The sequence below is a fragment of the Crassostrea angulata genome, chromosome 2 (assembly GCF_025612915.1).
Source record: "Crassostrea angulata isolate pt1a10 chromosome 2, ASM2561291v2, whole genome shotgun sequence".
NCBI classification, from domain to species: Eukaryota; Metazoa; Mollusca; class Bivalvia; order Ostreida; family Ostreidae; genus Magallana; species Magallana angulata.
In genome coordinates, this window is record NC_069112.1 from 55,125,607 (window position 1) to 55,153,300 (window position 27,694).

At 31.8% G+C, this 27,694-nt stretch overlaps 1 protein-coding gene across 1 annotated transcript; it reads right to left on the bottom strand.

Moving 5' to 3' along the window:
* Positions 1-674: 674 nt before the first annotated feature.
* On the bottom strand, positions 675-27,617 carry LOC128171614 (adhesion G protein-coupled receptor E3-like). Its single transcript, XM_052837404.1, has 25 exons — positions 27,527-27,617; positions 26,016-26,372; positions 19,613-19,692; positions 17,595-17,727; positions 10,332-10,439; positions 8,673-8,767; positions 8,369-8,563; positions 7,468-7,539; positions 7,132-7,237; positions 6,911-7,048; positions 6,699-6,762; positions 6,367-6,505; positions 6,137-6,189; positions 5,922-6,030; positions 5,728-5,831; positions 5,524-5,626; positions 4,966-5,143; positions 4,264-4,333; positions 4,054-4,120; positions 3,798-3,883; positions 3,352-3,478; positions 3,096-3,137; positions 2,777-2,911; positions 2,369-2,479; positions 675-2,213 (listed from the first exon to the last, which is right to left on the bottom strand). The coding sequence occupies exons 1-25, from the start codon at positions 27,612-27,614 to the stop codon at positions 2,190-2,192; spliced, it is 2,784 nt and encodes a 927-aa protein (XP_052693364.1). The 5' UTR covers positions 27,615-27,617; the 3' UTR covers positions 675-2,189.
* Positions 27,618-27,694: the final 77 nt, after the last annotated feature.

The window sequence follows — 27,694 nt, forward strand, 5'->3', positions numbered from 1 at the left end:
ACCTGCACTGTATTACAATACATTATATTTGGTTATATTTGTAAGCCTCCCCCCTCCCCCAGAAATTCCCACCAAAACTACAATAAATCTTAATATATTGCCTTTGCTAAACTTTCTACTAAATTTTGTTTGTGAATTAGTGATTTTTGTTAAAATAAATCAACTTTCATCCACAAATGTTTGAAACGTTGTTACATAACATAATTTAAGGACGAGGAAGGATGTAACATCTTAAAGCTAAAGTGGGAAAAAGAAGAAAAGAGGCAAAAATGAATTTTATAGGAAGTTAACGCAAAAGTGATGGTTGAAACGTAGATAACATTGACAGATGTTACAAAGAAGATAACGCACAGTTAATGCAAGAATACTCTGCTCTCCTGTGATAAGAAAATGAACCTTTTATAAAATCAAAGTAATGTTCACCTTTTTAGAGAAATATATTATGTTAAAGGTTTACAAATTTTTGTAAAGAGTACAGTTAACGGTTTGGAATTTTAAATAAAGGATGAAATCTTATAACACAAACCAACATCCTCCTTTATCAGCTGAATTTAAAACAAAAATTAAACATTTTCATACGTAAGTAATTTTATTGAAGTCTTTAAGCAATCGTACTTTTCACAATGACGTTAAAATGTTTATCTACTCTTTATCTTAAGTTTCACCATGCACTGTTTCTTGATCCTACAATGTAACAACTATGTTCGAGAATAAACAGAAAAGATACTCCATCGCTTGCTTAGACGTGATGGAAAAAATGTCTATTATATGCGAAATTGTTAGACTTTTAAACCAAGTTACAAAAGTTTCCGTCGGAAGAAAAAACGGCGCTTCTTCAATATATCATATATTTTGGCCAAAAAAATAAATGAATGAAAATAACTTATAATTGTTATAGTTTAGATTATTAAGAAATCTTATGAAACATTCATATGGCTGTGTTTCATGTGCTCAACGATGTTATTTTGTTTTTTCTGCTTTCTTCTCAAGACTTTTGTTCTAAGACTTGTTTAAAGTATATCATTATTCATTTGACAGGCTTTGTAAAATATGTCTTGTTACAACTCAATAATCAATGAAATCAATGCATTGTCCACCTGAAAAACAAAGTTGAACTAACTCTTAATGATTGCAGACGACCCCCCCCCCCCCCATTAATAAGCTTTTTCTTTTTTCGGGCAACATAAAATTGAACATTTTGCTTTTACTTACTTATATTTACTATACTTATATTGTATAGACTAAATGATATTCTAGATTTCAGCTACGTTTAATGTCTGGAATTGATTCACAGTTGTGTTTCGTATTTCACCTATAAATTATTAGAAAAATAAAATGCTTCCTATGGTATTTCCATCCTGTTTGAAAATACATGTAGTGAAAAAAGAAATCACTAAACGAAACAAACATATTTATCAAAGCAATATGTATATATGTTTTTTTTAAAGCTACTTTTTGCATTGGTGAGTTACAAATAAAAAAAAAAACAAGATAATATATATATATTATGATAAAAAGAATACAAAAGAATAGAAAAAAACCAACAGTATAAAAGAGGTTGCATAAAATAGTTTATCAAATGAGAATAGGATTAACAGTCAAAAAACACCTGTCTATGGTACATGTATACAGTCAGGTATATATATTTCTTAAAATTCAAAAGTATTGTTTATGTTCAACAATGAAGGTAATAACTGTTTTTAACTTCATGACGCTTAAGTTCTGCAATCATGTAATTAAATTAATATAACATTGATGAACGAATATAAGTTGCTTATGTAGTATTTAATTTTTTTTATTAAATTGCAGATATAATGCAAGTAGAATTAAGCATTGATAAAGCAGACACAAAAATAACTTGTTTTTAAAATTTCATCTCATCTTACAACGAACTAAAAATATATTGTGAAAATGGAACGTAATTGTTAATATGCTTTCTTTATGACTACATGTATATAAAAGATCTCATACCGAACGATCAATACTAAAATAAGTCATACACTGTGAGGAATCTATCGTAAAAATACATTTAAACCACCTTATTGGATGCACCATAAATCTATGAGAAATATCCGAGTAAAAGGTAAGAGCCAAATTTGTACATTTAACATTTTACAGTTAACTTATGTTAAAATTGTTCTTTTCCTCTGGTCTGCGACATTTCTCTCTTTCTTTCACAAATTAGAAGTTTAATCAGAATTTGTTTCATTTCTCTGTAAATAAAAATGTGAAGATTCAAAATATAGCGAATTTTGCTCAATGTATAAAATTAATCGTGACATTTTAAGTGCCTTCACAATTTTAATTTATCGTTTATTTTAATTTTTTGCAAAGAATTTGAACTTGAATGTTGACGTTTAAGGCTTACTTTTTCATGAGAAACACTTTGTGGACAACTTGTAGACATCGTTTTTTCTGACATTGATAACTCAGACTTCTTCTCTTTGGTTTGCCGAATTCTTTTAAGCAAACTCTTTTTCTAAAAAGAAAAAAAAATGTTATTTTCTCTGGTGGTTACAACCGAATTGATCCTCTAAAAATGCGAAAATTTATTATAGATCGAAGATCATAGAATTGCACAGCTAGCCTTTAACTTAATCTAATCATGATACAGTTTGAGAATAAAAAATGATTGAAGGAATTCTTTATAATGTCGATTTTTTAATCTAATATAAAAAGCAATTATAGATACTCTTGATATTTCATATTTGATTTCAAAATGATACATGTAATACTATTAATGATAATCATGTGTAAAATAACATTCTTCCCTCACCTGTTTCATCAATGGTTCATTTGATTTAGATGTCGACGGGCTTTGTGAACTAAGAGTAGTTTCTTTTGTCCCTCGCTCAGCAAAACTCAATATTGTACTCAAACTCGGGTATCTATTCCATATGCCTTGCCTAACCTGACAAGAAATTGCAAATATAATATTTGCTGTAAGATATTTTAATGAAATCCCCATAGATTTTTCTTTGAAATAAAAAAAGAAGGGTCATATCCAAATCAAGATTAAGATTAAAAAAAAAAATAGTCATTTTTATATATGTATAGGTACATTATAAAATTTATTACAAATTTAAAAAGCTGACCTTTTTGTCTAACAAAACGTGTGAAACAAAAATGAAGAACCCCTGAAAAATAGATATTAATTATAAAAATGGCAATGTGTAAGTAAAACACAAAATTCTGATTTTTAAAACAACAAATAACTTAAAAAATAAGAAATAAGAAAGAAATAAAACTTCTTTTTTTTTTTTTTTTAAGAAAACTACCCCAAACACCTCTGCAAATTAAACAAAGTTAAAAAAAAACAAACACGAAAAAAACATAATAAAGATATCAAACCTGGAATGAATTTGCAATGACAAACAAATACTGAAACACAACTGCATTTTCGTTAACTGCCAGGATTCCGAACAGCCAAGTCACTCCTAGAACTGGCAGAAGTGTTCCGAGTGACCGCAGACCGGATCTAGTAATTATTGAAAATATTTGTTTTATCAAACCGTTTTACAAATTTAACATGTACGATTCCATGTTTTGTTATGCATGTATGTTAGTGGGTTTGTGGCTAAGAAGAAAAAAACCTATGTAAAAGTATTTTGTATGTTTTGTGGATACATGCAATAAATTTGTGAAAACTAGTATTATTTTATTATGTTAAACTTTATGTTTGATATTCGATTGTCGGATTATGTTGGGGCATATGTACTAATAAAACAAGGTTTTTTTTCTACACTGCTAGTAAACCAACTTATATGAATATCAAAATTCTTCTTGGTTTGACTCACGACGCTTTCCTCTGCAGTGAAGATCTTGCCACTATCCTCGAAGCAAACAACACCCTCAAAAGTGAAACAATTATAAGAATGTTGATCTGAAAAAAAAACCACAATTATTTTTTATAGAGAAACAACATTAAGTTTCAATTCTGTGAGAAACATTTAAATTCGGTGCCCTGAAAAATCTCCTATTCTCTTTACGCTTTTGAAGAATTTGATGTGCAAGGAAAAACTGAATAGTAGAACGTGTTGCTCAAGAACTTACCAAACTAATCAGACAAACTGGAATGATAAACAAATAGAGAGAGCCACTTTCGATGGACAACCAGCAGCTAAAAGGTAAAAAATATTTCTTTACCGACTGGAGTCAGTGGTAATCATATTTATGGCAATCAACTCTGTATTCAAGTATGTATGTAAAAGTAGATACATTCTTTAGTTCTTGAAAAGATAATACTATGTAAAATACGCATACTACGACTTTAGGTGGTATCCTTTACCCCAAAACGCTCCAAGATTTGTTGCAGTAATAATGACCGGTATACCTGCAAAATAACCGCTATGAGAATGAAACAATATCATCCTTATTTTTTTTAATACTTACATCTAATTCCATATCGGTATTTTACGCAACTACCCGACTCTTTTTTTGACCAATGTAAACCGTGTTGAAAGGGCAATTTAAATCGCTTTAACCCCCACCTCCTTCAAATTGCGTCAAATGAACTGAGGTAATCCCAACAATATTATGTATGAAGTTGAAGAAAATAATTAACCAAGTGCTTTAAAATGTATGTAAACTTTCATCCATGTACTTGTATATGGATACATGAACTTGTAATGATTCCATAGAAATTGTATTAGAATTATGTAGCTGTTAATAAGATTTTGTTTATGTGAATGCATATGTAGTCTGAAGATATAATTCAAATGAGGGTTTATTTTTGTGATGATAGTTTATCCTGCCAACCCCCCAAAAAATGAAAATGTCATCGCATTATGATATAAAAAAATAAAATAAAGAAAAAAATCGGTCACTTAAACGAATGTTTGAAAAGTCTATACGACTTTTTAAAATTTTAAAATTTATTTAAATAAAACAAAAGGAAATATCTTACGATGAAAATATATCTAAAGGGTTAAATCCAACTCGTGAAAGGTTCATTCAAATACATACCCCAGATTCCACCCAGAAACCAACGAACCCTTGATTTAGACTTGAAGTTGTTTGCAACATACAGGGCATAGTAAGTCACTGTAATACTCATGAAGTAATATACACCTAACCCAAGCATACTGAAGAAGGTCACTAAGAAAAGGTAGTGGATAATGGCCGTTATCGCGACGCAAGCAACCTGAAATATAAAATATATACTCAGTGTCGGTACATGTATACAGATTATTATTTTACAAATATGAATCCAATAATTTTCAATATATAATTTAGGTACAATATTACCTGATTGTTTAATGCTTTATGAATTTTTGTGGATTGTTTTCTTTCTTTATAAAATCTACGTACATGTATATATTAAATGTATAAGAATTATATATTCATATATCGGTAACCAAATAACATGACTGTTTTAAGTAATACATTGTATATTTTATCAATTTATTTTGAATGTTTTTTTTGTAAGATCTACGTTTGTATCTTAATTATGAAGTTATATATATATTTACACTGTACACTCAAATACCTATCACTTATCAGAAGGCAGAAATTGATTTTTACCTCATTCTCTGTCTGTTCGACTAACGATATGAAAATTGTATACGACAGTATTAACGATCCACAGATATTCAGCATCATGATGTTTTTGTCACTCCTGATAAATCTGAAATTTACTTACAATAAAATAATTTTGAATTTCTATATTACATGTACACTCGCTGGAGTTATATTTGTGCATGAATGATACAAATCAGTCTTACATACCTCCATGTCAGGATGTAAATCAAAGAAGTAAGAAACGTAAAAGCTATGGAGAGAGCTACCCCAACAAGTGACATCGTTTTTAAGAATGGACTTTCTTCTGTTACCTAAAATGTAGTGAAGGTAGTTTGGAATACCAACAGTAAATTTCAGTTTTGATTTCTTTGACTCTATTTGCATAAGAAAGGGGCGTTTACCTGAGTGTATGGTCTCATTAAAATAGCAAAGTTTGTGAGATGGTTGCAATGGCAAACTGTTTTCTGACGATCTGTTCGGTTCACAGTGCATCCCTCCTCAGACCATTTACTATATAAAAAAATGAATTAGAAATAAACCCACTTATTGCTAACTTTTGTATCAAAAAAGCTTGAATTTTAAAATCAGAGAAAACGATTTGTTTACAATCACTTACTTTAGATTAAAATCCCATGATACACATACAGCGCGCATTTCTGTAGACTCATTCTAAATAAACAGTTAATATACAAAAAATAAAAAACCAAGCTAAAAACAAACAATGGGATTAACCTAGGTTAATTGCACTTTTACACACGTTGGCAATAATAGGAAACTTTTAAGTTAATTGTTCATAAGAACTTTACGTCAATTGTAAACCAAAATCATATATTTCTGATATCTTACTTTGACAGTGTGTCCAAATATAAGATTGAGAGGTGGATCCAACACTCCTAGGTCTGTCTGGGTCGTGAGGGACAATATTGGGGAATTGACAAAGGATCTTTGCTTAGACTTTTCCCCCTGTTTACATTTCAACTCTTTACTGGTTGGTTTAATTGATTTTCCAAAAAGATATGAGTATGATATATCAAGTTTAGTATCGAAGCAAATTAAAAGAAATCATACATTATGATAATATCAAATCAGATGTTTGAGAACATGTCAGATTTACAAAGATTTAGCTAGATGTAAATAAAGATTTAAACGAAAACTGAAAACTTGTTTTAATAGTTTACCTGTTAGGATCAGATCCCAGAATGTCTGACATTGTTTTATATAGAACAGCAACATAGTTGATCGCTTGTAGGAAAAAAAAAATATTGAGAGATTGATTGGTATACTCTTCCAGTATCAATAATTGTTGTTAAATCTTAAATTAAATTGTGTTTTTTGCATAATTGTCATTAACAATAAATGCATATAACGAACAAAAATTAGGGTTTTTTGCCTTTTGTAGCGTTTGATGCTTGTTTTGGTAATTCTAGAACGGTAGGATGTTCTTTGGAGTTTTGAGAAACGTTGTTTGATTGTTTATCCGGAAAACGTATCCCCGTTTCATCGATTTTTGTTTGGTTGATAACAAGCTCTATAAAAAAAACATCAATTTACGCAGTGTTTTTTCTATTACATGAATTGGCAATTTTAAACGATAAGGAAATGCTTTTTTACCAAAATTAGATCCGGTAAATTTAGTCGCTGTAATATTGTCGTTTTGGAGTGTAATCTTGCTGAAACGGTCCATATTTTTTAGGAGAAAGCTGGGGTCTTTTTCTGTCTAAAAAGTAACAAACTTTGTAAAATACGATATAATAAATCTTTCAGGTTTGACATTAAACGATAGATTGACTTTTGCCCCAGGCCACAGGTATGCTCTTGTAAGTAATGGAAACTTTTAATTTTGTCCTATTCATTTAATAGATACACAAATACAAGAACTTTATTAAATTTTTTATACCGCATGATTTGTTTTATTTGATTTTACAACATTATATAATGTTAATATACCTCTTTGCTTACAGTAGTCCAAGAGTTTGAGTTATCGGGCGACAAAATGTTATCAATAACAGCGTAAAATACCTGAAAATAATTGAAGAATATACATATCGTTACTGTTTAATTTATATGGACATTAACACGCGCGAACGATATTCTTTGTGTACTTTGTTAGCTGTACGTTGCGACATCCTAAAAGACACACTTATTATTCCAACACCGTGAAATATATATTCTTTGCTGTGTCTGTGTATTATTTGGGTATACGCTAATGAAGATGACATGAACATTATGCATTAATAAATTAAGAGACAATGGACGTTAAGTGCAAATTGCGGTAAAAATAAAATGATCTTTGCCCTAAATTAAGAGAACTGAAATAAGAGAGCTATATGCAAATATTTGGTTCATAACTATTTAGACTTTGATAATTGTCATTATATATTTTAGAAGCACAAAAGTTAGTGAACCAGTTTGTGAGTAAACGCTACTTATGAAACATGTTAATTGAACTATTAAGGTAAGATTTTACAAATTTTACATATTGCTTTGAACATGTTCAATTGAATAAATCAAAAGGAGAAGGACGGAACAATGTATTGCCATTGAATTTAAAATAAGCAAGTAGAATTAAAAACGAATTTTACTTTGAACGTGTCAGTTACAAACGTTATTCTACTTTTCTAAGTTTTTGCTGCATCCTTAAAAAACAAGTACACGTACATTTTAAAATTATTATCACTTTAACAAAGAAAATAATCAGTACTTTTGAGTGAAAAGGGTCAAAACAATTATTCAGGGTTGAAAACGAGGGAAACGTTTTCGCTGACTTTTCACAATTTTTTAGTCCAACACTTTTTAAAGATGAGTGAAGGAATGAGGGGTTATAACGTAGATAATTCCAGTACATGACCTCTTTTTCGATAGCTAATCCTGTAGCGTTGGTTACTGTTACAATCTTCTCTAAAACGCCCAGAGACGAACTCAGATCACCAGCACCGATTCCATTTGTTGACGACGTCAGGTTTTTCATCAGTTGTAGAGTATTGTTAACTGTCTCCTGGATTCTAATTTGATCCTGTGTTTCATTTCCGATGATACTTTCCAACTAAAAAACCCCCAAAACTTATATTGAAAGATTTTTACTACAATAAAAAATGATTGATACACTCATGATGTAATTGATCATTGCTTATGCATTATGTAAGAAAACTTACAAGTGACGATGCATTCACTAAAGCTTCGTTGGTGCAGTTGATAAAGTTTGGAGGTTCCCATTCTCCATGTTCATCACAAAATCTTGTTGCCACTCCTAGATTAGATTTGTTTGTTAATGATTGATAAAACATAACAGATAATACGATAAGAAGCTTTCTTATTAACCACCTTTTGGACAAAGTATATATTCTATTTTATTATATTTTCGATAATATTGAAGAGAACAAATAACAAAGAAAATAATCATTTTATATCAATATATTTCATAGTTACTGGTAATATATCGGGAAAAATGTTGACAAAATTCAAAAGAAAAAATAGGGACATTTACTCGAGAATGTCCTTAAACAACAATTTTAAAGCTGTTAAAGAATATTATGTGACAAATGTGACATCAAAATGAATTGATTTATACGATAATCTAATGTAAGGAGAAATAAATATTTTCTTTTGTATATTTATATACGATTCGAGTTGATGTGGTTTTGCGCATGTGTGCGGGAAACTTTAACAGCAATGAGAGAGAGAGAGAGAGAGAGAGAGAGAGAGAGGACACCAAGTTTTGAAACGATCGTATCAAAAAACACACGTTTAGTGTATATTTATACATAATTGTAAATAGTTACTAACATTTTATATCAATATAGTAATTACGATTACCACCTTTTACTGAAGCTAATCAATTGATATTGGGACCTCACGACTATTGGATCGTCCGAGCGATATATAAAGCAATTTGACGAGTTTACTAGACGTTTGGTCCTGTATTTGAATCGGTGCTAATTTCCGTTTTTTTCTCTTTTCAGATCAATTCATTAAATAATTCTTAAACGAGATAAATTGAATTTACGTAACTTAATTTGACTGAATAATCTATGTAACAAAAAAATAATATTTTTTATGTATATAGAATAATAAAGTATACAATACATAAATGTCTGAACGAGAAATCTCATAATTAAATCTTACGTATGCATCTTTCAAAGGGGCATGATCACGATTTTGGTCAAAAGTTACAAAATGTTTACAATGCTTCAGTAAGGCATCTTTAATAGGCAACCATCATTTGTTGAGTTAAAGGCGAGTCACAGAGCTTACAATTCCTCACTATGTAAACAAAATCTTTGTTTCCATTTTGAAATTTGAAATGAACTTCAAGTTTTAGACCTAAAATGAATGTGTTAATCGTTAAGAACTGTTCATTTAAGCTAAAAATGAATAAGAATAAAGAATAATCAGCTTGAAATTTTTTTTACTCGTATATTGAACCTATGTAAATAAAACAGGGCACGAACCTTGTGTACATCACGAAGAATTGTGAGCCCTGTATCTTGCTTAAAACTCATTGACTTGCACCCAAATTTCATTTGATCATTAAAAATGCATTCAAAAAGCATTATAAATAACAAAAACCGAAAAATAAAATTTGACCAAAATCGTGACCACGCCCCTTTAAAATAAATCTTCTAGTTTGAGAGAGAGAGAGAGAGAGAAGAGAGAGAGAAAAAGAAAGAAAGAAAGAACAGAACGTCGATGAACAAACGTTTCTACGCAAGTTATACATGAGGCAATACACGGGTAGGTAAAAAGTTGATAAAATTGTTTTTGCAATTACAAAAATCACAACTGTATGCAACTTTTTATAACAATTTACCTACCCTTTTGATATCTAGGACACGGCTCCTTTAAAGTTTTACCCGCCATAGCAGTATTCCATAATATTCCATCTATTTGTTCATCTTTGCAACTCATCAGTTCCTTAGGATCTTTAAAATACATACATCTATTAACTATAGTAAAATGTGTCATAAAGAAATTTATTAAGTGCATAAATCTTTAAAAATAGAGATAATTCAGTAATAAACGTGTATAAATAAACATTATATATAAATGATGTCGATTTTCTAGTCCAACGTGATTACAAAAATATTCCATCTTAGTGGTTTAATGTAATGTCTGAAATGTGACGATAATATTTAGTTTAATTTCAGTTTGCATTTGTAATCTTATCAAATTTAAGACTCAGCATAATCATTTTACTTTTATCCGTTATATTATTATTAATACTTATGAAAATTATTTTTTGTATTTTAATATATCAGCTATTATACTCTAATATGAAGTCAGTGCAAAAAGGTTTTTTTTACTCAACTAATGACTAAGAATGAGGGGAAATCTAATGACTGGGAATGAGGGGAAATATGATTTCTGAAAAAATTCCAAACCCAAGACCATGCCCATCTAATCATATGTTATCCTTATACCTGTCTTGTAAAACCCTTCACTACAGATGCAAAGGTAATGTTCAGTACAGTACCAATCAGACCAAACCTAACAGAAAGTAATCCCCAACTACAGTACCGATCAGATCCAACGTAACAGAAGGTAAACCCCAACTAAACCCTGGGTTTACTTTCTGTGTTTACTCTGGATTTACTTCGGGTTTACTAGAATGGACCCAGAGTAAACCCAAAATAAACCCAGAGTTGACACAGAGAGTAAACGATCAGAAGTATTCTCCTAAAAGCAGACGCTAGGTGTGTATTCGGAATATATAAGGGACATGAATTACAGGCAGTAAGATGGCAAGATAAAATACAGGTCTGCTTCACACATCAGTGCGTAAAGTTGACCCCAAAAACAATTATCGTGTAAACTCAAAGTAAACCCTGAGTAAACCCAAAGTAAACCCCGAGTGGACTCAAATTTTCAAAAAGAGGCCAATGGGGAACAGCGCTCAACCAAACAGTTCCTTGTAACATTCGGTTTCGTACATGTAGCATATGCTATTTTTATTTTAAACTTTGAACCATTTCAGGGGCCCCAGTATTGTTCCGATGTTTTTGGTTGGCTTTAAAATTTTAGGATCTACACTATAGTTGGATGCTTGCTTAGTAATCTCACAATCTCTTTGTATTTATGGAAAAGAAAAGTTTTAAACATTCTTCATAATATATATTTCTAAGTAAAACTTTGAACCTCCAGTATTAGTCCGGTGGTCACACTTTTATTGATTACATCATTTAACTTTTTAAAGGATGCTTGCATAGTTATAGTGTGTAGTGACTTTGAACCAAGTCTAATAAGCCAAGTAGGGCTAAGTGAAGAGTATATATGCCCTTAAAAAAGAATGTATGATCTGATAATGACATTGACACTTGACCTACATAGATCAAACAAGGTCACTACATACATGTACCCTTTAATCAAAGGCACCTTGTGGGTGAAGGCCTTAAGGTATGATCAAAAAGACTATGCAAGTATTTGTTTTATTGAAACAAAAACAGTTTTTGAAGTCTTTATATAAATAGACTCATTAATAGTAAAATATTATTTGGCTAACCAAAATCTCTGATAAACAGTACATGTAACATTAGACCTAGAAACACGGTTCAATATCACTGCACACCCTTTACCCAAAGGCTCTAACAGTGGGTGAAGTATGAGCCATTTTGGGTAAAGGGGAGAGAGGATAATTATGCTCCAGACAAGAGATATTGGATTGACAAATGGAGGGAAGCACAGATAGATGTACAGACTGATACCAAAACGGTGCCCGCACAGCACGGCCCTTATAAATTATACTTATTAAATGACTTCCTAATGTACATGCATGCATAAATGCATGTTAACTGAAAAAAGGGTTCCTGAAACAAAACTGTTAGGGAAAAGATTAAAGATTTTATAACGAACAGTCACTGCAACAAGAGGCCAATTGGCCTTAACGGTCACCTGAGTAGCATATTACCCATACACAACTTGTCGAGGAGTCTCCTATACATGTATGCATCTAATTAATTAGGTATAATACTGGAGTAGAACAATTATACATTTGTAATGATGACCACCTCCCTGCCTGAAATCTTTCAAAAAGAACTGTGAAACCTATAATTTTGGTGAAAAACATCTGGTCTACAAAACCATGAATTCAGTTTTCCTCTCATGTGTGTGGGAGTAGGAAGATAACTTTTTAACATTATATGCATTAACACCTATACATCCATTTTGGCCAAGCCCTAGAGTCAAACCCCATCCTTGAGGGGACATGAAAATTAAAATTTCAGTAGAGGACTTCCTGGTAAACATATTTATCAGTCAGTTTTTTATACAGAGATGTGTGAGAATAAAGAAGAAAGTTTTTACAAATTATATGCATTAACACTAATTATTGCCATATTGCCCCCCTCCCCCCATGTCCTAAACCCCTGACCAAGGGGCCATGAATTTCACAATTTAGGTAGAAGAGTTAGTGGACATTATAACCATGTATTCAGTTTTTTGCCCACATGTGTGGGAGTACAGAGGATCTTTTAAGATTTAGTATATTTTCACTACTGGCCATATTGGCCCAACCCTAGAGCCTTAACCCCTAACCCAGGGGTCATGAATTTCACAATTTTAGTAGAGGGCCTCGTGGACATCATAATCATGCATTTAGTTTTTAACAAATATATATGGGAGAAGATTTTCTAAGATTTAATATATTTTTACTGTATGGGCATATTGGCCCCACCCTAGAGCCTGAACCCCTGACCCAGGGGTCATGAATTTCACAATTTAGGTAGAGGAGCTAGTGGACATTATAACCATGTATTCTGTTTTTTTGCCCACATGTGTGGGAGTAGAGAAGAAGATTTTCTACGATTTAATACATTTTTACTATATGGCCATATTGGCCCCACCCGAGAGCCTGAACCTCTAACCAAGTAGTAATGAATTTCACAATTTTAGTAGACGGCCTCATGGACATCATAATCATGCATTTAGTTTTTAACAAACATATAACTGGGAGTAGAGAAGAAGATTTTCTAAGATTTAATACATTTTTACTATATGGCCATATTGGCCCAACCCTAGAGCCTGAAACCCTGACCCAAGGGTCATGAATTTCACAATTTAGGTAGAGGGCTTCATTGATATCATAATCATGCATTTAGTTTTTAACAAATATATATGGTAGTAGAGAAGAAAATTTTCTAAGATTCAATACATTTTTACAATATGGCCATTTTGGTCTCACCATAGAGCCAGAACCCATGACCCAGGGGCCATGAATTTCACAATATTGGTAGAGGGCTTCATGGAAAACATAACTGTGCAACCAGTTTTTCCTCACATGTGTGGGAGTAGAGAAGAAGATTTTTGAAAATTTGGCTATTTTGCATATTTGGTCCCGCCCGTGGCACCCCAGGGGTCGTAGAGCCATGAATTTCACAATTTATTTTCTTCTTACCATAGACATGTTTCACACCAAAAATGTTAACGATTGGCCTTGTAGTTTTCAAAAAGTTAAAAATGTAAAATTGTTAACGCACGACGACGGACTAAGACCAATTGCAATAGGTCACCTGAGTGACTCCGGTGACCTAATAAAATGAGTCAGTTTTAAAGTCTAACAAGGCATACTCTACATTCTAATGAATTCTTGATGGCAATTCAACTTTTAGTCTTAAGCATTGAGAAAAGGTGTAGATATTCAAGATAAAATTGACATAGCTGAGTCCTTTTTATTACTTTAGGATATGCATAAAACAGGCATTGAAGGAATAAACAGGCAGAGCTAAACCCGAAAAATAAAGAACTACCTGTAGACACGGTAGAGACATCTGTAACAGGGAACACAAAACAATGTTTCTTCCCAAAACATATTCACTTATCAAATACAGTAAAACACAGTTATAGTGAATGGGCTTATAATGAATTGATGCTAACAGGGAAGTTATTTTCATTTCTTGTGACTTTTTTACAAGTTGTAAACTTGACAGACATAACAAATTATTCTTATAACGAAGCAAAATCACCCCTCTCTGACTCTTCATTATTAAGCATGTTTTTAATGCAATGTTAGAAAGTTCAAGAAAATTAAATAACCAAAAAAATAATAATCACAATTATTTTTTTCTCCTAAATTCTAATGCATATGAAATAGTGAATATTAACCTTGCAAAATCCATGTTCATGATGTGCAGCTTTAGAAAATAAACAGCTTCTATAAAAGCTATATGGAGTTTAAACCTAAACCATTTAAAAAAAAAATTTCATATCTAATGTCTACTCTTTCTCCCCCCCCCCCCCCCCAAAAAAAATATCTGTTATTTTTTATACTTTTTAATTTGTGTCTGTTTTTCAATCTGCTCAAAAGAAATTCTAATAATTTAATTCAATGAGTGCCTATAAGCTTTTCTTAAAGTTTGTCCTATTTGTAGTTTTTAAACTCATTCCATCATCATGATCATGCAACCAATTGTATGGCTCTATTTATATTTGAAAAAGTCTGTTGCATTGTTCCACGTGGTTTTATTTCAAAATCTCCATCATGGATAAACTACTGTAAATGTATTACATTTGGCTGTGTATTCTATTTAGCGATTTTGGCGGAATGCAGCTTACGCTAAAACAATTAGCTCGCTTAATGCCATGCAAATATGTACAAGAAAAGTCACATTCAGGAATACGCTAATTCAAATCCACGCCAACTTGTTCAAAAACTAATTTCCACCAAATATCGTACACGTCAAATATAATGCGTTTACAGTATGTTTCGTTTATATTATGTACAAATTGATTAATTGTTTTAAACATTTTAAATGTTTAATCCCATGAAACTATGAAATGAAAGTTAACATTGGTTTAAGTGCAAACATGCAGTGTAAAATATTTCTTCGTTGAGAAGGAATCAATGATCATAAAAGACAGGTAGTCCCTATTGAAAATTGTAAAAAAAAAAATCCACTTTGTAGAAAATCTCTAAGCAGGAAGACTTAATTGAAGTGATGACCAATGACAGCTGTTTGTTTCTCTCACTCAGTAATGTGCCTATCCAGTACAAACTGTTACCATTCTTGTCCGAGGAAGCCAGTAATTGAGTTGTTAGTGAGATATGCATCAGTGTTAAGAGGATTTAATGAGCAATAAAATACAATGCGTTATAATTAAGTGTACATGTAGTATGAATGGCCGAGCAGGAGGATACAGATTAATGTCAGTGTTTTCTGGTCAATATTTTTAGCTAGCTAAACACAATGTTATTTGTGACCAGGCCAGGAAAAGGACTGCAGATTGATAGTGTTTGATGAAATGTAAGGGTGGGGATGGGGAGAGTATGGGGGGTATTTAAGTACTTATATAGATTTTGGCACTTAATGTCAGTGCTTTCTGGTAACAAGCCTTCTTATTTTATGTAACTTCATTTTTAATCAAACTGAATAAAAAGGGACTTTTAACATGAAGAATGATCTTAAGTGTCCAGTGCAGTTCAACGTTTTATGATATCTGAATTGCCGAACACTGTAAGCACTTGATGAAAGATATGATAATATATTGTAAAATACTTTGTCTATCTGTGTGTCTCCGGCTCTACACTGAATGTGTTTATCTTTAAACTTGATCTATTCGCTGTAAACTTGAATTTCTTGAACACCTCTGCATTAAATTCTCTTTAAATTGTCATCATTCTTTGTCTTTGTAAAAAAATGTTTTTATAAAAGATCCTTTCTTTCTTTTGAAACCTGACATCAATGGAAAATGCATCTTCTTCTGCATGTGATTTCCCACAGGTATTATCAAATGATAAACTGTGTGTTTCCTGAAAGTCCCCACTTATTGGGATGATAACACAGCAGTTAATCTGGTGTAAATCTTAGTTTTTAAAAAGTGAAAGTATCAAAGTTAAAGAATAATTCACACATAACAACAATTCCAAATCGTAAACTAATCATTAAGATTAATATATTCTTAAGTAATCTACTTTTGAAATGACACAAAACAGAAGAAATGTGAATACTCATGGCTTGCTCATTGCAAGTGTGTTTTAACAGACACTGACAATGCATTCTAGGCATTGCTAGAAATCTTAACTAGTAGTTACATATATATATATATATATATATGCTCACTAATTAAAAAAGAGACAACTTAATTTTTTTAACCTGTTCCCCCACCACATTCAATTCATAGATAGTTATACTGCACCAATAAACTAACAAACACAGCTTCTAACACAATCGTTTCAAGGAGACACTGTTAGTTATATTGATGTATCCATCATTTCAAACTTAATTAAGTACCTCTTTAATCACGAAAGGCAATTTACATTTTGATTATCGATTGATTCTACTCTAGACCTAAAAGGAATTCTCTTCTTTTTCTGGAGGTCAAAAATACAACCATTATTAAAGCCTCATACTTTGGAGTTTACTTATCTATGAAATATACTGATTTAAAAAAAAAAATGCTGTCCTCTACCATTCTCTGTCTTAACTAATTGTGATAATGTTTCATAAAAATACTAAAATATTGACCTCGTCTCTCACAGATAAATAGGCATCCATTGAAATATTCATCATAACAACAGACTGATATACATGTACCATAAATACGTTTTTTCTTCGCGTGTTAGAAAATTTGCGAAAATAGGGAAAATATGTAGCATTTTAAATTTGCATTGTCAATTTTTGCGATTTTTAAGTTTCTTATGGAAAATAATACAAGACATAACTTTTGCGTATTCAATATTTTGCTATTTGACAGAAATTGCAGAAAAAAGAAGCAAGATTGCGAAAGTTATTGGTTATACGGTATGACATATCAACCATCTTACATCATATCACCCCTGAATTCCTGCAAGAGACAATCAAAAATATGTGTCAAACAAAATTTAAGTATGATTATAACAATAAGCTAAACATCAGATAGACTTTGGTTAAATGCTTGTAATGGTAGGAGGAGTTCGAATACTAGCACCAGACAGCTCAGTGGGTAGAATACCTGACTAAAATTCAAAGGGCTTGGGTTCAAATCTAATCCATAGCCATTTCTCACATCCTGTTACTTGGTTTACATCCACATAACTCTGTATTCCAAAAGACTTGAATATCAACAAGTATAAAAGGTGATTTAGATTACAGAGTAAACATGATTACCTGTGGATTCTTGTAAGGGTTGAACAAGACAGGTTCCTGCAGCATTACAGCATGAATAGTTGCCTGAAGTCGCTTCATCACAGACCTTCACTTGTTTATATCCCATCACTGTCTGCTTCGCGCCATCTTGGGTCTAACAGAGAATACAAAAACAGTCAGGTACGTGTGACTAATATACAAACTTCATTTCTTTGTCATAAAAGCTCAACTCAGTTTATTATGTACATGAAATGTACCTGACCAAACTAAATACTGGTACTTAAACAATATATTTCTTATTGGAGAACCAGTAAATATTCTACAGAATGAGGTAGAACTATCTATTAATAACTTTCCTTCCAAAGATTTTGATCAGTGGAACAAAGTCTGCAGTGAGTGTTTGATTTGTTAAATAAAGCCAATGAATGCACCAAAGGACATCTAAAATTGTGACAAAATAAATTTTGAAAATGGGCATGATTCTTTTAATTTTGGGAAATGTTAATCTTTTAGCTGCAACTTTATGTAATTACTTTTATTCAAGGTTATCATTTATAAAGTACAAAGTCGTTTTTATTGGTAGAGGTCGATCATTACATTTTCTTGAATCTTCACAGGATAATGAGGACGCCCACTTTTTTTACATACTTGATACATAGTCAGTGCATGTTTGTCTATTGTTTTACATTTAAGGGCAGCTATAAATTTATAAGTTTATATTAAAAGGAGATCATTGACAGACATGCTCTTTTAGTTAAACTAAGGAAAAACTGTTTCTTCTTGTGCACGCATTTTCTGTTGTAAACGGTATATTTTGGCCTGTTGAATATTATAACTCACATGTGATTACTAACCCCTGGTTACTTTCATTGTTCAGTTTCTTAAGTACGGAATAAGTAGAGCTCTACCAGTTAAATACACTGTTAAATGAACGTGTGCTTTAACTTACTATCACTTATCTATCATTAATCTATTCTAATCATGAGGCATATTTACAGAGATGAGTTTTCCCTGCATGAACTTCCGTTGATTGTATTTAAAATACTTGGTAAATACAGCTACTATGAGAAGATTACTGCATGCTGGCAAAGACATTACTGTGGTTTCATCAATATTCGTTGAATACCAATTTTCGTTGATTTCGTTGTTAAGTTTATCCTTGAAATTAAATATTCATTGAGCTGCAATTTCTACTAATACTTTGTATTGATAGGGTCATTGGCCACGAATTTACGTATCCTTGAAACTGTGATTTTCACTTTATCCACGAAAATTGATACCCTTGAATATTTAAGAAACCACAGTATTTTGCGATTTACTGAATATAAACTGGTTTGCGACAATTAGTTTTTGCAAGTAAGCCTAGACCTGTGTTGTTAAAACAACTATACAGTAAGGGCTTGTTCGCGATGAGAACTATTCGCGAAGACGAAGCTGTCACCAATATTACGGAATTTTCTCGCTGGCGAATAAATGTTGGTTGACAGTATAGGATGTGTAAGTCAAAGAGACGCTATCTTTCATTTAGTCTGGAAGTCTCACATTTATTTAAGTGCCAAAATTTAACATAACTATTTCATGACAGAGGTTTAAATTTACAGAGGAAATTTATAGCAGGGTCTTTTCAAATCATTTTTTCATGTATAGAAAATGCGCAGCCAATTAAATGCAATCTGTACAAAATGAGAGTATCTAAAAATTTCTGAAGCTTAAATTCGGACATTTTAAACACAAAAAAGGTAAAATTGGAAAGCTACAATAATCATAATTATAAAACTTAAGAGCACAGGCTTAAGCTTTGCTTCACATTAATATTGCCACCAAGGAAAAATATATTGGTGAACTAACGCATCTAGATTGAGACTTTTGCGGACAAAATAAGAATGCATTTAAAATGTCGATTAAGTACTAAGTATACATTTAAATTATTATTTTTCATTTTTTCACAGTCTTCAAAACTAAAATTAAGCAACACATACTTTTCAAAAATAAAATAAGGTTCACATAACTATCCCAAGGATGAAGTGAGAACTATTTACCTTCAGTACCCCATTGACTCCTGTATAACATGTTGTAACTGCACACTTGCCCACTTCTTTTGGTTTTTCAAAACAAACATCTACAATAAAAACGATATGTATAGTACATGTACTACATACTGTATATATAATAATTTATATATCATTTATGTAAAATTCAGTAATGTCTATAAAAAAAATATCTGCAAATACGTAAAATTATTTGTCATAAAGAAATTTTAAAGCAGGCCAGGAAAGCAAAATAAAAATCATAGTCATCTGTAAATATCACAAACAGTATATTACATTTTTCTATATCTAACATTTTTAAATTTTTTTTTCATTATTTCTCAAATGAGATAATCTTATTCCTATGCCCTGGAAATTGCTGAGTCATACCGCAAAAAGGTTATATTGCCCTCTCGAAATTGTAATATCACCCTCGCGTGCGATAAATCTAAATGTTAATTACGTCAGTCAGGTTCGAAATTTAGCTAAGCAAACATATAAAGTTCCTCGAAAATCAAAATGTCAGGACAGTGTCTGCTATTCAGAGGGACTAAATTACTTAAATTGTTTAATTTAGAAAATTATCTAAATGTATTTATTGAAAGTACACATCAACACTTTACAAACTATCTTACATCGATTGAATGAAATGAAGATTTAGTCATTACCAAAACCTTGTTGATAGGGTAAATGGGGTAAATATGTTCTTTTAAACTAATTTTGATTTTTTTTCAAAATGTTAGATTTATAACATACAAATGATGCAGGTGACTCTAGATGGCTCAAAGTCCAAGGAACGGAGGAACTCATGTGCTTTAACAACTTTTTTCCCTTGATTGTAAAATATACAGATCTAGACGTGCTAACAACTGAATAGAAACAAATATTGAGTAAAGTCATGAAATTTATTTATTTTATTCATCTAATTATGATCAGATTCCTCAATGTCCTGAGTACAACATATCGGACTGCCTTCGGCATCAACGACATAAAACTATGTCACCTCAGGGATAATATTCTGATAAGTTGGCTCATAAATAGGTGTGCATATGTCATTCTAATGATTACCTACTGTATACAGGGAAATATTCACTCCCTTTTATTTTCACCCCCTTTCGCTCTCGTCAGTAGGCAAATTTAACATGTTTAAAACTGGGTGAATTCAAACCAATTTTTAAATAATTGTATTTATTATTTATTTCTGTGTCTAGGCAAACTCAAGAAGGACGAAGCCATTTGGAAGTGTAGAAGGGCAAAAATAATATGCAATGAATTTAACCTTAACAATACAGTATCTTCGATGCACATGTATATTAGCATGACAGTTTACACATTCGTTACAAATGACTGCACACATACAACTCAATGTCCACTACTGGCACTAGACATGTTCAGTACATTTCATTCTCTGCAATTTTATTTCATTGTTTTATGTTTGGTTATTTGCAGTGACTTGCATATCTGATGTTACTTTTCCCCTAACTTGGATTGAAGTTGTATACATTTGATAGTTTTATCCAAACTGAATTACCATGGCTATGTAAGATATACGTCCAAATAGATGAGGCCTGATGCAGTTCCATAAATACGTTTAAGGTTTGTTACTCACTAACTTAGAACTGTTCGAAGTCAGTCAGTAACAAATCTAGTAAGTGCTTTGTTTTCCCTATTACATGGAACATTCATTAACCAAAAGTGATGTTCTCACCTGTCAAATACTCTTTGAATATATTTGCTGCACCCTTGTTTATGAACGATTATGTTGCTTTTCAATTTTAAGTGGTTTCTTCCTTTCCTCTGCAGAGGTTTGAGCAAATCTTGACACTGCCATGTTATTCTGCTCCAGACACAACATTGTGATGTCAATTTAAATGTAAACCACCTAATTAAAAGTTATTCCGAAGGGCAACTACAATAAATACTTCTGAAAGGGTTTCTCGATAAAATAATATGAAATGTCGCGATGAGTATACAAAACATCAGCCAACGACAGCTTAATTACAAAATATTAATTCTCCCATGATGGACAAAGAGATGCATGTACAGTGTATATCATGCAGTCACGTGTCATGGATTAATTTAAGAATTAATGCTTATATTTATATTTTCATATTGATGTCTATTTGTATGAAATATTGTGTATTGCCACTATAATGCCATTATTTGCGCTCTTATTCAGGGATATGAAACATACATGGAATAGCCAAATTAATATGTTATTTAGTTAGCTTCCACTACAAAAAATATAGTACCAGAAACTTTGTGGAAAAAGAAATCTTTTTTTACTAAGGAGTATATATATAAAAGATTGTTTTTTTTAAAAGTACATATCAAATTGGTTATGTAAGATCGAACGTTTCATTTAATCTTACAAAAATAAACATACCCAAAACATGTGGAGATGTTTATATTTGTGCTCACAGCGCATGAATTATCAAAGTGTATTCATAGAAAATGAAACATCGCAGATTTCCAATGCAAAGATAAGGGGAAATATACACTGAATGTAAATATAAACCAATGAAAGTGCAATATTTCAGTCTAAGGGAAAACAAAGGGGAATATTTCCAACTGTGAATCAGTGGCTTCTATCATGGGCCGGCAAGAGATATAAGGGAGAAACAGGCGGAAATAGCAATCAATTCTGCATGACCAATAGACCTTCCCCCAACTCAAGAACACTGATCAACATGATCAAGGGCTGATGGAAAAAAAATGACTACAACCATCAGACTCAATACTGTTAATTCAAATTTGACATAAAAATAAATAAATTTTAAAACAAGTGATTTTTTAAAATTTACATACAGCACCAATCAGACCCAACCTAACACCAGATTTGACCCTAACTAAACCCTGGGTTTACTTTCAGGGTTTACTTACTGCAAGCAGTGGTCTGCTTTTTTGATATTTGCACCCACTTGGGGTTTACTTTGGGTCCACTTGAGGTTTACTTATCATCTTACTGTCTGTAATTCCTGCCCTTTTTATATTCCAAATACCCATGTAATGTTGGCTTTCAAGTGTATTCGTCATACTCTCTGTGTCCACTTTGGTTTACTCTGGTTTTACTTTGGGTCCACTCTAGTAAATCCAAAGTAAACCCCGAAAGTAAATCCAGGGTTTAGTTGGGGTTTACATACTGTTAGGTTGGGTCTGATCGGTACTGTATATCCAACCAAATATATGTAATGTGTGCATTCCAATTACGTAGGGTACTTATTTAAGGATCTGTATTTTCTTTACTAAATAGATATAAATTATTAGTATTAAACAAGACATACTAAAAGTTTAAGGTAGATCTGATGGGTAATTTGTTGATCACCCAGCCTCCTTAATACCTGACTTTTCTACAGATTCCAATATGAAAGTTGCCCAAAATAAAACCAGCTGGAACAGCTGTGGAAAGCATACTATTATAAAATACGGAATTGCTAGTTATATCATAGTGTTGTGTTGTGCGTGTACTATGCCTAAAATAGTCAGGGTTTGATACATAGTGCACGAGCCGGAGGCGAGTGCACTATGTATCAAACCCTGATTACTACTTAGGCATAGTACAGGCACAACACAACACTATTGTTATTATTATGCCGACTGTTGAATATACTGACGTGCTCTGCTAGTAGCTGTGACGTTCGAGTGTTGATAGGTCCCTAAAAATAATCACCGGAAAAGCAAGCGTTTGTTTTTTTCTTCAAATTAATCAATTGGTTTGATTGTTTATTTAATCAACAAGTTGTTGTACAATGAAAAGTCAACAAAGGTTTATGTTCTTTTCAAGAAATGAGAGACGTTTTACCTTACCGAGAAAACTCGAAATGTTTAGCAGACGAAATCTCATTTCTCCTTTAAATCCATTCATTACTTTCCAAATGAAAGCTGAATACTATGATACTAGTAAATAACAACACATTGTGTGGAATTAGCAACGACACGCTGCAGCTATTTAATATTTGGCATATTAAGTATACATACATAATTGGATCACATGATTAATTTATTTTAATAAAACAATTCTGAAAATTTAAACTTTCCGCTGTACGTGTCGTCCTAAACTGGTATTTAACACCTGAGCAATTCTTTATATAGCCTTGCTAATAAACCGGTTCTTAAGAACCAGGTGACACAAACAGGTATTCGAATGAAAACCTTATATATCCGGATAATTAATTCATTATTATACCAAGTAGAAATTGATTTCTGTCTAATTCGTCCCTCAAACGAAAGAAATCATATTGATTTTTTTTTCTTGTACATTCTTTATCAAGCGTCATTTAAAAAAGTGTTTTTGTGATTCTCATGTAGAATTTATTTGTAAAATGTTCAATCAATTTGTTCAAAAGTTTATAAAAAAAACTTACTTTAAAATTACCGTCAATAATGAAGTGTTTTTGGAAAAATGAATAATTTTAATTGCTTGATGTCAGTCGTACATACAGTACCCGCAACGTTATTTTTTACAATCCTATCCTATCGTATCGTGTATCAATCCTATCGTATCGTGCGTGTATACTGTTCTATCGTGCGTTAATTATATCCTATCGTGCGTGTATACTGTTCTATCGTGCGTTCATTCTATCCTATCGTGCGTTAATCCTATCAGGTTTATCGTTTAATTTCAACAATTCTTCCGTTTATCCTATCGTGTTAATCGTTTCGTGCCTTTTCATAAGCAAGTAAATTTATTACTAAGTTGCAACTCGTTCGGTGCGCCGTATACGAATATTTATCGAACAAGAATTGTAAAAATCCTCTCCAACATTCCCTCAGGATACTAATTTTTAAATTTTTTAAGATCAAAATTAACCAATTTTATATGTAAATCATATCTGTTAACATTGAAAATGAAAAACGAAGTTCTTAGGAACAAGGTAAACATATTTACCTGTATATCGAATATATTAAATCGTACGCAGAGTATATACCTGCGTAAACATTCATTAAACTTTTATGCAATATAATTTTGTTGCATCATATTTTACAGAAACAAAACTATTTATGATATAATTTATATTTAATTAAAACCCGAGTTGTATTTTGAACCCGTCATTTTCCGTGTGACATTTAATTTCAGGCTGAAATGTTCTCGGCAATCAGCTAGGGTGTGTGGTAAAATAAACAATGTTAACAAATCGTACGCGGAATGTGTATCTGCGTAAATATTTATTTAACTTGTCTGTAATAATTCGTTTTTAATGCATCATTTTCTTATACAGAAAGAAATGTACTTATGATAGATTTTATATTTACTTTATACAAGAGTTGGATTTATATAATTAAACCCGCTATTTTCTGAGTGATTTAATCTCGGGCTGAAATATTCGCGGCGATCGGTTAGGGTGTTCGGTAATGAAAACAATTTTAACTATACAAAAAATTTATTGATCATTAAAGCTCATAATTTTAGTTGAAAAACAAATTAAATGGTCATTTTTATACATTCTATAAATGATGCAGCGATGATTAACAACTCGGCATTTGTTACTAAAAAGAAATTCCACGTAAATCTTTATTTGTACGTGTTCTCTCTCAAATTCTGCCATTATAAGTTTGTTCGTAAATATCGTTTAAAGCGATCATACGTTTATCATGAACATCGTTATCCTTTCCGATCGTGTATCAATCCTATCATATCGTGCGTGTATACTGTTCTATCGTGCGTTAATCCTATCCTTTCGTGCGTGTATACTGTTCTATCGTGCGTTAATGCTACCCTATCGTGCATGAATCCTATCCTATCGTTTATCTTGTAAAAAATAACGTTGCGGGTACTGTATCTACGTTTTATATATATAAATACCACTGAATTTTAAAACGCCTACTTTAGCGTAGCGGTAACGCGTTGGGCTTCAAGCTGGTATGATTTTAGTGTCGTGAGTTCGAATCCCGCTGTCGGCGCTTGAAAGATTTTCGTCGAAAACATTTGCCGTGCTCTATTTCGGCATAGTATGCTTACGCTATATAAATCCTTTGATACTATGCGAAAATAGATGAGTATTGAATATATAGTGACAAACTGACGGAAGGCATAATAATTCCTTATATCTAGCTACTTGTAAGTAGGTAGGTCTGACGTCAATCAGACTTCAATCTTGTTAGTTTGGACAGCATAATAACTATTATATTGTAGTAGTTTGGGGCTATATGGACCAAGGATATTGGCTTGGTATGCTCATTGGTAGAGCTAGGACTAGATTTGCAGGGTCCTGGGTTCAATTCCTCATCCAGCCATATGTTCTCAATGTATTTATATTTTCAATCCACCTTTCCTTATTACAATATATTGAACAGTTCACATACCTTGTACTTGTAGGTCTATGATCCATTCTGTGGATGTTTCAACACAGTTCACATACCTTGTACTTCTAGGTTTATAATACATTATGTGGGTGTTCCAACATAGTTCACATACCTTGTACTTCTAGGTCTATAATATATTCTGTGGGTGTTCCAATATAATCAACATAGCTAAGAGCGAGGGTGTACTGCTGTTGATCACTTTTCTTTAAATTTGTGAGGTATAAGGTAGCAGGCTCATCGGGATAGTGGATTAATCGATTCTGAACCTGGTGCTCTTCATTAAAATATATCTCAAGCTGTGATGAAACGCTAGGTTCAAACTTGGCAAAGCTTGGATCTTTGTTTACGCCTCGGACCTTGTTCCATACGTACATCTTCACCTCTTTGTCATCTACCAATTTGGGTTTAAACTGAATGGTAACATTGCCAGCTATACATCTTATGACTTTTTCCCTATTATCAGCAAATACTGGAAAAAAAGAAATAAATAACCGCTATTAATCTGCTACCATTCAATGTTGAAAATTACTTCGAGTAAATTCTATTCCAAGTCAAGTTCTTTGCTATCTCAATAAGTATGTTATCTGTACATGTAATCGGGATGCTCAAGATACATTTTTTAAAGTAAAAATAACGACAGCAAACATTTTCTAAGATACTTGGCATTTGTTGACAATGTCCATTTCTACGCGGAGTTTTCTCTGACAATAACGTTTTTAAACGATTTCAACGAACATTTTTCATTTGAGGTTGGTTTGTAATTCAGTGGAAAGTCAAGGGTTTAAAAAAAAGGTTTCAGATCAATATTGTTTCAAATTTTCTAGAACTTTTCATTTAGAGCAAATATAATGTTTTTCGTATACTGATGCAATGTTGATAAAACAAACCGGAATAGATGGTGTGACGTCATAGATTAAAGTTCCAATGGCAGATCTCATGGAGGCGGGACATTAAAATTAAGCGATCAATTTTCTTGATATATTCATTGTCCCAAATAAAACAAATGAAAATGAATACGATTTACAATCAAAGTAGATGCTAATTAATTGATTTATTGTACAACATGTTTTTAGTTTCCTGCACCTTTAAATTACCATTACCACATGTATATATTATTTAACATTATATTATTTTTTTTATTTCTGTCTTTAACGTTTTGAATGTGCAACATAGAAATATTTTTTGGTCAAGATAGTTTTGTCATTATACTCTAATTTTGTTCTCCTTACATTGATGTACAACGATTTAACAAAGGAAATTACGTAAAGTTGGGTTCAAAATGGCCATTTCTACAATTAAAAGAAATATGATCATTTTTAAAATTAATTTGGTCGCAATTTTTAAAACGTCCTTAAATGCAGTCATTCTCTGTTATCATCCATAACCATGTCCAATACATTTCCTGTGTATGTCCAGTTATTATTTACATGTACCTTTAGCACAACTAGAATATAGACCAGCACAAAGAAACACATTTAAAGAGAAAAAGGACACAAACACATTTTTTATCTATTTTCAAGTCAATAAAGAAAACAATAAAATTCAACGGTAGCAATTGTCTATAGATTCAAACAAGTACAACAATTATGATATTCCAGCATTGTTGATATGTTCTTTACTCACCGTAAGCAAAGCTTGATAAAAACCAGAAGTTGAGACATAGAATTGTCTTAAACATATTCTGACGATCGCCGAAAACAATAGACACCATTATTAAAACTGAAAATATAAAAGTAATATTTAAAGTTTTTTTTCTATATATTAACAATTGTTTACGAATATTTATTTCAT